General features: G+C 45.3%; 1 protein-coding gene across 8 annotated transcripts in view; it reads right to left on the bottom strand.

Annotated features, from left to right (window-relative positions):
* Window positions 1–12,842, bottom strand: part of ODF2 (outer dense fiber of sperm tails 2) — a 239,552-nt gene that overhangs the window by 153,363 nt on the left and 73,347 nt on the right. For all 8 annotated transcript variants that reach the window (XM_069236996.1, XM_069236995.1, XM_069236999.1 and 5 more), the window contains one exon: window positions 2,227–2,394. In XM_069236996.1, coding sequence (XP_069093097.1) covers window positions 2,227–2,394 — 168 coding nt within the window. The remainder of the gene's footprint in view (window positions 1–2,226; window positions 2,395–12,842) is intronic.

Below are 12,842 nucleotides of genomic sequence, written 5' to 3'. Positions count from 1 at the left end.
CTTATTTCCAGCTGAGCCTCGGGCTCCTTGGGCTCAAAGACGTGGCTGGATGACCCTTAGCAGAGACATTGACTCCTTTTCCCTTGAAATCCTTAGATGAAACGTAGCCACCAAGTAGGGTGCAGCTTGTTGTGACTTGGTATCACATACTTTCAGGCATGTGCTGATCGCCATTTTGTGCAATACAAGTTGGGAGAGTTTGTTAGAATATTGATTTCTTGCATAATGCGTTTCACAGGTTGCTATAAGCACAGAGATGGGTGTTCTCTGGCTGGGCACATATTCTTAACATCAATCCAGCAATGATGTGAAACTTCCGACTTTGGCCGATTGCAGAGAAAGGCCCTGGTAGCCGTACATATGAGGACAAGCTTCCTGCTGCCTATTCACTCAACACCCTCTCAGCACCTCCCGAGTACCACCTCCTCGTACACCGTGCAAACATTTTTAAAAACTTCACTAGAAATTATTTCACTCAATGTGACTCTAGCTGTTTATACACTACCACATATCCCCTCACCAAGGGCACAGCAATCCTATTTTTATGTTGTTTAATTAACTGCGTGCAAGAAATATTTAATGAACAAGGACTAGAACTTTTCCTTGGTCCGTTGAACAATCCCCAGCTATGAACGATTCACAACAGGTGTGAATATTATGCATGCTTCCAGCTCGCATCGCTCCATTTTTGAGATATATACTTTTCTGGTTTAGAGGCACACGCTCAAGCTCTCAGACGCCTGCACTAAGGAAACACTTAACATTGAAACACTATAAATTACATTTTCAGTTTTGTATCATGAAATAACTGACTTATGGACCAGTCCAATTTACTTTATAAGTAATACAATTTAAATTGGTTCTGGTGTCTCTAAAATGTTCCCTATGCTGCCGGTCTTAAGGTTCACTGTTCAGAGTTCCAACAACAGAAATATCTTTAATTTGTGATAGGATTTGGTTTACAAACAGTGACAGCTGTGACAGTCGGACCTACTTACATGGACAGGATGGTGTCAAATAGTGACACCTACAACAGTCGGATCTACTTACACAGACGGGGCAAGCCATTCTCCATAAGATAACAAGCTGCGGATCCCTGCAGTCGGCGGCTGTCCCTTTCCTGTCCTACCTGCCAGCCAGGCCTGATGTTTCCCAACCACTCCAGTGCTTCACAGCAGCATCAATGACTGAGCTTTGGGTAGGGTAAGGCTGCTGTACCCCTGGCCCTCTGACCTCACAAAGGTCTATGGCAGCAGCTGCCTGAACTCAGAGGCTACATCACTGAAGCAGGAGCAGCTGTGCTGGTCTTATACCACCGGTGTAAGGTAGAAAACACCCACAGTGGGTGGTGGGTATGTGGGCGGAGTGGGGGTTTCAAGTTCAGAATCAGTCTTAGAACGCCATCACCGAAGAGATATTTATTAAAGCATCAGAATCTGCCACATCTTAGGCAAAGGAAAGCAAGGACATCATTGCGTTTACTTTTCTGGCTAAGAAAGAGTCAGACCACAGGCATTTAGCTACAACTAAACCCTAGTTTTAATCACATCCCAAGACAAGTTCAAGTACCGGTCACAGGACAAGCGAAGCCCCAGCCTTGGTCACAAGTGTGTCACTGCCTTCTGTTACAGACATAAAGAAGCGTGACCTTGCCCATGCGCCAATATCAGTCTCACACTTGGCCACAAGGGAGACCGAGCCTAGGACATCGTAGATGCTTCTATCAAACCAACGCAAAGCACTAACTCTGGTCGCAGCCAAAGCTGAGGGCTTGTTCTACTAACAGCCAAAGGAAAGCACCACCCTCAGTCATTGCGGAAGAAGAGCATTACCTCAACCCAAAGAGGAGCTCGAAATTCAGACAAAGCCAAACCACATTATGGCCTAAATCACAGCCAATCCTAGCTCCATAGTCAACTCTTAGCCAATCCTAGCTCCATCCTCGGGTCACAGCCAATCCCACGAATCAGCCAGAGTCAGAGCAAGCCAATCCAATCCTCTGACACATCAATCCAAACCTCAAACTCAGTCAATGCCTATCCCAATATCCACCCTTATCAACTGCTGATCCCAAGGTAGAGCCATGTTCACCCTCAAATCTAAGCCCAATCCTTGTACGCAGATGCAATCACAAGTCCCATTCCCAGGTTCCCTCAGTTAAACCCATCAAGCAACACTTTCTTCGATGAATGACCCTCAGCACAAAAAAGACACAGGGGAACTTACCTCAGTCTTTAAGGACCCGATCTCAGTCATCAGGCACTCTAGCTTCTTGTCATAGGCTTGCATTTTGCTGCGGACCAGATCTTCCTCATCAGTCGAGAGGTCGCATGAATGACAGGACGACATTTTGTCTAATTCTGGTGGTGTTATTTCGAGGCGATGGGTGGCGCCCTGACAAGGAAAGAGAATGCAAGAAACTAAACCTAGAGAATTCACAAGGCACTGAAATTATTGTTAGCCTGGGAAGTAATGTGTACGGTCATCTATGGCAAGAAAAACAAGAACAAGAAACAGCATTAACAAGAGATGAAGGAGGGAATGTCTGGAGAATCATTCATATGTATAGGGTTAGAGGCGGGGGAATGGAGGTGGAGAGAATGTTTTCAGTGACTATCTGTGCAGAGATCAGAGAGGTGTGTGTGTGTGTGTGTGCAGACTATGTCTGTGAGTGCAGAGAATCAAGTGAGGGTCAGCGTGTGTGTGTGTGTGTGCTTTTATCTAGTACAGAGGGATCTCAAAATAGCTTTGGCTTGTCAGATTCAAAGTGTAATAGAATGATCTCACTGGCAGTAAATTAGGAAGAGAAAAAAAAAAAGAGCATAGAACTGATCAACCTTAATCCTGCAGAGAAGGAAAAGAGGTGGTGATTAACAGCTTCTACATACCTAGGGTTTACTGTGGGGGGGATATAAGTAAGGCAGAGTGGACCATTTGCAAGAGTGCAGAGAGAACCATGGAATAAATGAGAACATATGTGTGCACAGAGGCACGCAGGAGAGAAACAGTAATGTATGTGTGCACCAGCCAGGGTTGAGAGCCACATCTGTACGGAGATGAGAGGGTGGGAGGAACAAATACACCCATGTGTGCAACGACAAGCACGGGTGAATGATCAAGACTGAAAAAAGACAACGGGGTGCAGAGATTACAGCTGTGTGTGTGTTGCTGGGAGTAACCATCACATATGTGTAGAGGGAAGCAGGGCGAGGACAATATCCATGTGTACAGAGATCAGAGACAAGGGATCAGGCGCAGGACCAGGACAGAGGCAAGCAGGAGAAGAAGGACTTTGTGAAGATACCAGAGAGGAGCACAGAATGGACAACCACATTCATGTATATTGAGTATGGAGGGAGGCAAGAAGGAATACAAGTTTCAATCTTACATCATAAGATTAATTCAAGGGAGCCTTAATGATAGACGGCTGCCAGGGAGCATTTGGACTGCCAAGCAAACTAGTCACAGCCTTGTGGGATCAGCAAGGCTAGAGTCCACACGGCTCCCACAGTCTGAGCAGGCCTGTGGGAATGACCTCAAAGATAGAGAGGAATCAGTGTTCTCACTGCACCTACCCTGGAACGGTCCTACTCTGGACGCTAACTAGAGTGGGGCCACTCGCATCATTTCTGTATGGACCTTCAGGAATCCTTGCAAATGAAGGGCTTTTGGAAGCTATTTGCACTGCAGAATGACTGGAAATACACATTCAGACACTTTCAGAAATGAGCAAACAGAACAATTCAGACATTGGCCATGTCCTGAAGTGTTTGTTCCCCAGAAAGAGAGACAAAGTGGACTAGCTGGAAGTTTCCCCTTTGGGACGAGAGTTCTACAGTACAACATCTCATTCCATTTACAGTACACACAGCATCAGAGAGTGCTGGATATGACAACTTTGCCATATACTAACAAATAACAGACTGGGTGAGTATAGTGTTTGTACAGTGGACAGTTTACACCTTGCTTTGACTAGCAGGGTTTACAAAGCTCTGGCATGGGGGGCCAACCAGCCCAGGCGCCATTGTGATCTCATCACCCCAGGTCAGCAGGTTCAGACACCCTGGTTGAAACCCAGGACCTAAATTCATACATACCACCTAGTGCGAGTCCTGGTTGACAGTACACGTCCAAAGACACCCCTTTTCAGAATGGATTGGGCTGTGCCATAGAAGCCCAGATGTTCTGCTTCAGTAGAGCTGCCTCAAGGCTTACACAGCAGTAAGGTGGCCAACCGCTGGCCTCCAGGCCTACTGTCTGATGACATAACAATCTAAGATTATTGGCAGTCACATGACTGGGATCCACCAATCAGACAGCAGAGTCGGCTATGTGGGTTTAATAAGGTGTTGAGTTCTTTGAGCTCCATTGACCTGGGACACTGGAGAACACAAGTGTAACGTGGTGAAAGGTAGGGAACAAAGAAAATGAATTGGGTAAAGAGCAAACCGAAAATGTAGCAAATATCATGATTTAAGAAAAATCCAGAAGATGAAATAAATGAATTGGTTGTGGAAAGCTGCCCCAGGCTGTCAGAAAGTAGAACTATGCTACAAGAGGCTAGCCCCATGCTGCCAGAGGGAAATCACTTGCTGCCAGTGAATGGAACCAAGCTTTAAGGGGTGTGCCCTATGCTGCCCTAAGGTTACTCACTACTGCCCGAGTGGAACCATGCTTCAAGATATGTGCCCGGTGTGGCTACTGGGGCACTCCATTCTGCAACAGGCATGCCCCATGTTTGCAAAGAATAGTGATCCATGCTGTCAGGCTGTGGCATCCAGCTGGAAACGTAGCACCTTTTATTGCCAAAGGGGACATCCAGTGATACCAGAGAATGGCACAGTGATGCCAAACAACTCCTTGACAATTCCAGGACATACAAAGGCACAAGGTTAAGGAAGGATATTTCTTGATTTTCACTGCATAGGACCACAAGCTATCTTTAAGTCACTAATGTAGGACTGTGTTCATCCACTGAATGGTAAACTCCACGCACATCTTTGGAAAATGCAAGACAAATACTAATTAACGAACTGATGTATTTCAGTAGAGATTGATTGTTGGTGATTTTGAAACTCAGCCTGGATTTTTGCATGTGGTCCCTCCTTTAGAGTGTAGTGTAGCCATTTTTAATATAGCTTCGTGCGCGTTAGCATGACGTATTAGGCCTCTGTGCACTTTGCTCTAGATACATTTTATTCAACCTCGCACTGTTATTTTACAATAACCAGTTTTACGGTCTTGTTTTAATTTCTTCTATCACACTGTTTAGCTTAGTTCAGCACTGTGTCCTCATAATAATGCATTCTTGATCGCCCTGTGCTTCAGTCAAGACTACAGTCTAGTACATTGCCGGTAAACGTGGTAGAAGTTTAGTCTCCAGCATTCGTAGAAAATGCACATCCTTACGTAGGGACATTTTCTTAGAACATATGCGTGTTAGTTATAAAAACACTTTCTAGTCCTAGTACAGCTCAGAGGGAAATTCTGACCAGGAACCTACAACTAGACGCTGACTGCCCCATTGCAGATGCTGATGCAGATTACAGGCCTTTGCTCAGGTATGAGGGTTGATGTCCTCCCGGGGAAACCTGAAAGGCAGGCTCAGAGCTTCACATGCTGTGCTCGAAATAGAACTTGGAGAGAACATAATCTAGTTGCACTATGATAGCCTTATTCTTGTGTTTCCCTCTCCTCGTTACTATTTTTATCCTACTGTGTTGTATAGTTCTGGTTGTTGCAGCTCACGCTTTACTATCTAAAATGCAGTTGTTTTATTTAACCAATCTTTAAAACCTAAACTGCCTTTGTCATTTATATATGAGACCGCACTGTGTATGAGAGAACCGGTTGTGACCTGAGTGACCACGACTTCCCTGGGGAAGTACTAAGATGTCATGCGCTCGGCTGCCCAAATGCCTCTTCCCTTTGGAAGAGGTGAGGCACTGCTAGTTGGCCGGAGCAAAACCCGGATTTAGAGTGACAAGGGTCCTTCACCGTGGGTCAGACTTAGTCCCCCACACTGTGGACGATCTTGCCGCTCAAAATCCAGTAGTCTCATTAGGATAATGAGAGCCTACGCGACAAGAGCGTACTGCACACTAACCCTAAGAAACACAATGCCACATGGGAAGGGTTTTAGAGTTATCCGGAGTTAAAAGTCTTTTATGGAATGCAAAGAGCCAATGGTAGCTTAAAGCAATGAAGTTTGGATTCTAGTTTGGGTTTGCAGCACTGCAGAGACGGCTTTTTGCCCGAGGTTCCCTATGTTTCATCCATTTAAAGTCAATTTGGCAGGGAGTCACCGCCTGGCGTGCCCTGAAATCCAGAGCCGTGCATGGCTGCTGCATGCATTAACATTGGCCCTTGCTCTGGCGGCCATCAGTGAGCTGAGCGTGTCCTGTGGCTGGCCTGATGCAGGGGGAAGAGGTTTACAAATATTTACATGAAAATGTAAATCTGCAAATTATATGAAGTACATTTTCACATAAATATTGTAAATATTCGTAACAATTATTTGTAGTGTATATGTGAGTAAGTTTCCTTTGCTTAGCATTCTTCTTGCTTATTTATTATCTCACTTATAATTTTATATGTATGTTTCCAGGCACAAGCGTAAGGAAGACTCACAAAGAAAGAGGTAATAAAATACATTTAAGCTTCGGATACAACTGGAAGCAGAATTACAAAGTTGCACAGAGGTTACGCAGAGTTTATACACAGGTTATGCAGAGGTTACACGCAGGTTACGGAGATTACACAGAGGTTATGCACAGGCTAAGCAGAGGTTACACAGAGGTCATACAGAGGTTATGCGCAGGTTACACAGAGATGCATATGGGGCCTTTAGCTCACACCCAAGGCTGAGCAGTGGAGGATTCAATCACCAGAGTTAGGGGGCACTTGGAGGTCAAGGTACAACAACTCGGAAGGACATAGAAAAACAAGTTATTGATACCAAAAAACAATATACACTTACAACATGTTGGGCATAGGGATAAGAACAAATGGGCCTCAGGCCTTGATCTGAACTTCTTCAGCGCCTGAAGCCACAGAGCTGGCTGTGCAGACTGTTCCACAAGTGGGTAGCTGCCAGTGACAAGCATCCATCACCACAACTAGACGTAAGCAGAATCTTCTAATGAGCAGAAGTCGCTTGCCGGGTGAAAGTTACTATTTTTCTAGCAAGTATTTGAGGACTGTGCCTTCTATGCACATACACCTGAGACGTGACTCTTGAATGTGATTCCATTTTTTACTAGAGCCAATGAAGACTCTAGGTGGGCTGCAGGTTTCTGCGCCTTCCGCAGTCTTCGGGTTTGGATGGCTGGCCGCCCTGGTGCAAAGCACTGTCATAGTCTAGTCTTGAGTTAATCAACGCTCTTGTGAGCTTGTGCCGATGTTGATGCGGGGACGGGGGAGTGAATGGGAGGTTGTTTTGCAAGGTTGATTTGGAGGAAAAGGTGGGGCGGGGTTACTACTGCCTACACTTTGTCTAGCGTCTGCATCCCACAACGCTCACAGGTTGTGTACGTTAGTTTTTTATGGATCTAGTCTTGTGTTGAAGATTCTACCTCATGGAGAGGCAGAGTGCAGACACATCCAAAGTGTCAACTAGACTATCAGAGCGAGGAGACTGATTTGCTTGAGGGGATGGTGTGGGGGTCAACCATGAAGCTGTCCAGTCATGCTTACTAGAACCAAAGGGAGGACCTACATAATGAAAGGAAATGCTTTCCCATCTGCGAAAATGAAAGTTAAGGACTTCATAGACATTTACAACTATGAACAAAGAAAGGCTGGGAATCCAAAATTGTCTGAGCCCATGTGCCACCTTCAGCCCAATGACCTAAAACGTAACCCCTCCCGTGATAACTTGCCATAAACGCAGTACATTAATTGCATGTCAAAGTAAGTAGATTTAATTTTTCCATTGACTCAAAATATATTTCACTTCCTCTAGGCCCCGGTTCTGCAAAGTCGGTCCTGGAGAGCCGGGTCCATGCCAGATTTTTAGCATATCCACATTTAGAAAAATTTAGATTTCTGAAACATCTTTTTTCTAAATGTGGATATGCTAAAAATCTGGCATGGACCCGGCTCTCCAGGACCGACTTTGCAGAAAGGCCATGATCAGTGGCTTAAGAAGATGTTTGATTTCTCTTGCAATCCAGAGCTTGCGTTCTTTTCTTCAGTATGTGATTTGTAAGGGTAGGCACACATCAGGTTATCAGAGAATTATTATTTAGCATTCAGCCCGACACAGTCATGTTCTAACGGCACTGAGTTAATGAAGAAGTTACTTACAAATGATATTTCTGGTGGATATTCTATCTAACCGCCGATACCTCACCTCCCAAAAACCTTTAAGCAGCGCCTCTGCGCGCCGGTAGATGGCGTCATGCAGCATTGCGTCAGCATCATTCCACTCCAGAAGTGAGGTGTGGAGCTGCATAAAAACGCCACCCAAGCGCACTGAAACCAGTTGCTTTCTAGGCTGTCTGTGCCCTCAGATGCAGAGCCCATCGGCAAATTGGTATGATCGGTGAGCAGATCTCGAGCTTAGGACCTTTTCAGATGGAAAGGAATCCAGTTCACAGAATGGGGAGGGGAGAGACAGTGAAGAATCTGCTGTTAGATCGAGTACCCAACCCACCACAACAAAAAGTTTCTTATCCGTAGTTTTTCAGCTTGAAGATTTTCTGGGTTCACATGCTGTGCATTGCTCTGCCATCTAGTGATTGGGTCTGGATTTTCTCCTATTCCTCTACAACATTTTTTGGTCCGTCTTCTTTCCCTACCTTTGTTGGGGGGTGTTGACGGAACCACTGTGTAGTGTCTTGTGTCGCCGTCACACTTCCTCCGGAGGTCTACACCCCAGTTCGCAATCTTCAGATTCTTTTTTATTTTTTTTCTTTCTTTTCTCCATCTTCTTGGTGGAAGCGGGTGGGCTGCATGTGAATCCAGAAAAATTCAACCGCAAAACTACACTTACAGGTAAGAAACTTTTTCTTTTGAAGTGAAAATCTTTTCTGGATTCACATGCTGTGCACTGATTTTAAAGCAGTTTCCCTTTATTGTGGTGGCTGGGTCGAAGATGGGTATATGATCCGAAAATAAATGTTTTAACGCTCTTTGTCCTACCTGGGCTTCCGTACTCATTTGTATGTCAATACAGCAGTGTTTTGTGAAGGTAATGGTGTGTTTGACATAGAGGCTACTGTCGCTCCTTTCCCCTGTGTAGGGCGCGCTCCTGGAGCTCTAGGTAAAGCTTCTACTGCCTTGTAGTGACATAAGTGAATGACTTGTACAATCCATCTTGAAATAGTGTTCTTTGACATTGCTTTTCCCCTAAAATGTTTGGAGAATGCAACAAACAATTGCTGAGATTTCCTGAAAGGTTTAGTGCTTTCAAATACATGATGCATCGTCTTGTATCCAATGTTTGTCGGTTTCTTTCTGCATTTTTGGATTTTGAAAGAATCTTGGTATTTGAATAGAATGATTAATATGAAACTGTGAGAACGCTTATGGTAATAAGTGAGGGTCTGTTCTCATGACAATCCTGTTTTATGTATTTTGAAACAGGGTTCTTGAATAGTGAGCCCCTGTAACTCACTCTATGTAAAGAAGTAATCGTCACTAAAAAGCCGTTTTTAATGTTAACATTTGCAAAGTTGCTTTGTGGAACAGCTCAAATGGTTTAACCACGAGTTGAGTGAGAACTAGATTTAGGTTCCATGTAGGCGCTGCAACCCTCCTTGGAGGTGCTTTCCTCTTAGCTCCTTCTAGGAATCGTTTCACCACTGGAGATGTAAAAAAACTTTTCCCCTTTGACCTCATGTGTAAGCAGCTATAGCAGCCAGATGAATTCTTAAGAAGCATAAGTCCTTCTTGCAATAGCCGAGTTAAACATTTCAGAACAGTTTTTTGTTTTCTCCTTTGTCATCTATTTTTTTTTTCTTTCTACACCATAATGTAAATCTTTTCCATTTTGCCACATAACATTTCCTTGTTACAGGTATTATGGCTTCTTTTAAAACCGCTAATGTGTCTTTTGGTAGCTTCAAGTGCCCAAATTCTATGTCTTCAGGAGCCACGCTGCTAATTTCAAGTAATCTGGGTGTAGAATTTTCCCTTTTCCCAAGAACAGCAAGTCTTGTCTTTTTGGCAGGCGTTGTATACTCCCCTGCGCGATCAGCTCTGAGTACCATGTTTGTCTTGCCCATTGTGGCGCTTTTAGAACTAGCGTCATGTGGCTCCTCTTGCATTTGTTGATTAGTCTGTGCAAAAGGGGAATTGGTGGAAATGCATAAGCAAATGACCCAGACCAGTCAATCGAAAGGACATTCACCTAAGATTGAGGGTATGGTAGTTTGGAATCAAAGTTTTGGCATTTTGCATTCCAAGGGGTCACAAACAGGTCTACTGATGGGGTACCCCATATTGTGTACCACCTTCTGATTCAACTCCCATTTGTGTGAGCATGTAGCCAGCCTGCTCAATCTGTCTGCTTCGCAATTTTCCTTCCCCAGTAAGTGAATTGCTTGAATCTCTAAGTCTCTCTGGATCACCCACTTCCAGATATGTTGAGACAACCTTGAGAGAGGGCGATTGGGTCCCTTGGGTTTGTTGATATAGAATATTCCAGTGTTGCCTGTCTAAATTAGAACCGCCTTCCATGAATGTGTTTCTGAAACGCTTTCATGGCTAACCAAACAGTCTTTAGTTCAATGTATGTGTTTCAATGCATCCCAATTGTTCCATATCCCTCTCTTTAGAGAGAATATATGTGCTTCCCACCTATATGAGACATCTGTAGCTATGGTCACTTATGAGTTGGTTGCAGAAAGGCTTCCCTGAATCATTTTTACCCTGTTGAACCACGCCATTTCCTCCTGAACCTTCTGCATGACAACCACTAGATCTTCCCGGCTCCCTGTCGCTTGAGACCATGGATTCTGAAGCCATTCTTGGATTCGTCTCACATATGGGATTAATGGAATGCATGATGCCATCTTTCCTAGTAATTTCCCCACCAGCCTCGCCGTCTGAGCTTGCCCCTTCCGGTAACGGAGAGTTTCCTCCAACAAGGATGAGTCCACTTCTCGCTGGGGAATGGTTTTACTCGAATGGAATTCAGTCCTGCTCCCAAAAAACACCTCCTCCTGTTCTGGTCTTGCTGATGACCTCTCTATGTTTAAGCAAAACCCTAGAGTGTGTAGTGCTCTCGTCACCTTTGAAATGTCCTGTTTGCTCTCACCAACCAGTCGTCCAGGTAAGAATATGCAAGCATCCCTCTCCTCCTGAGGGGTTGCTGCAACCACTGCTCAATAGTTTGTGAACACTCTTGGTGCTTATTTTATCCCAAAAGGCCAGGATTTTGAATTGGTAATGTTTTTTGTTGAGTACAAAACTTAGATATTTTTTGTGTTTTGTATTCATTGGGATGTGCAAGCAAGTAAGCATCCTTTAAATCTATGGTTGCCATCGAATTACCTTTTTGAAGTTGAGGAATACGTTCCTGTAGGATTGTCATTTTGAATTTTTTAGTTTTTATCAATTTGTTGATGTATCGGAGGTACAGAATTGGACAAAAGGAGCCGTCCCCTTTTGCAATTAGTAACTATGTTGAGTAATTTCCCTTGTTGATATATTGTTTTGGTATTCTTTCTATAGTTTGCTCGTCTAACAAGTCTTTGACTTCCTTTAGACGACAATTTATTTGCTCCTTCAAATTCTTTTCTTTGGTCTCCTTGCTGGTGGAAATTTTAGTAATTTTATGCAATATCCATGTTTTAATATATGTATGACCCATTAGTCTGAAGTTATTTTCCAGCTCTGCGGGAGAAAAAATTTAATTCTTCCACCTACTTCCGCCCCATCTCTCTTCTACCTTTCCCAGCCAAGGTAATAGAAAAGACCGTCAACAAACAGCTGACCACCTTCCTGGAAGACAACAACCTGCTCGACCCTTCACAAACCGGATTCCGAACCAACCACAGCACGGAAACCGCCCTCATCTCAGTCACAGACGACATCAGAACCCTGATGGACAACGGTGAAACAGTCGCCCTCATTCTCCTCGACCTCTCGGCTGCCTTTGACACCGTCTGTCACCGCACCCTAATCACCCGCCTACGCTCCACCGGGATCCAAGACCAGGCCCTGGACTGGATCGCCTCCTTCCTCGCTAACCGCTCCCAAAGAGTTTACCTCCCTCCGTTTCGCTCAGAACCCACCAAGATCATCTGCGGCGTACCTCAAGGCTCATCGCTCAGCCCGACACTCTTCAATGTCTACATGAGCCCCCTCGCCGACATCGTACGCAAGCACGACATCATCATCACCTCCTACGCCGACGACACCCAACTTGTACTCTCCCTCACCAAGGACCCCGCCAGCGCCAAGACCAACCTACAAGAGGGTATGAAGGACGTCGCAGATTGGATGAGGCTCAGCCGCCTAAAGCTGAACTCTGAAAAAACGGAAGTCCTCATCCTCGGCAACACCCCGTCCGCCTGGGACGACTCCGGGTGGCCCACGGCCCTCGGCACCGCACCGACCCCCGCAGACCACGCCCGCAACCTCGGCTTCATCTTGGACCCTCTTCTCACCATGACCAAGCAAGTCAACGCCGTGTCCTCCGCCTGCTTCCTCACTCTCCGCATGCTCCGCAAGATCTTCCGCTGGATCCCCGCCGACACCAGAAAAACCGTGACCCACGCCCTTGTCACGAGTCGCCTGGACTACGGCAACACCCTCTACGCCGGGACCACCGCCAAACTCCAAAACCGCCTGCAACGCATCCAAAACGCCTCGGCCCGCCTCATCCTCGACGT

The sequence above is a fragment of the Pleurodeles waltl genome, chromosome 6, assembly GCF_031143425.1.
Source record: "Pleurodeles waltl isolate 20211129_DDA chromosome 6, aPleWal1.hap1.20221129, whole genome shotgun sequence".
In the NCBI taxonomy this organism is placed as follows: Eukaryota; Metazoa; Chordata; class Amphibia; order Caudata; family Salamandridae; genus Pleurodeles; species Pleurodeles waltl.
The sequence above is the reverse complement of the archived record's forward strand: the minus strand, read 5'-3'. Positions and strand labels throughout refer to the sequence as shown.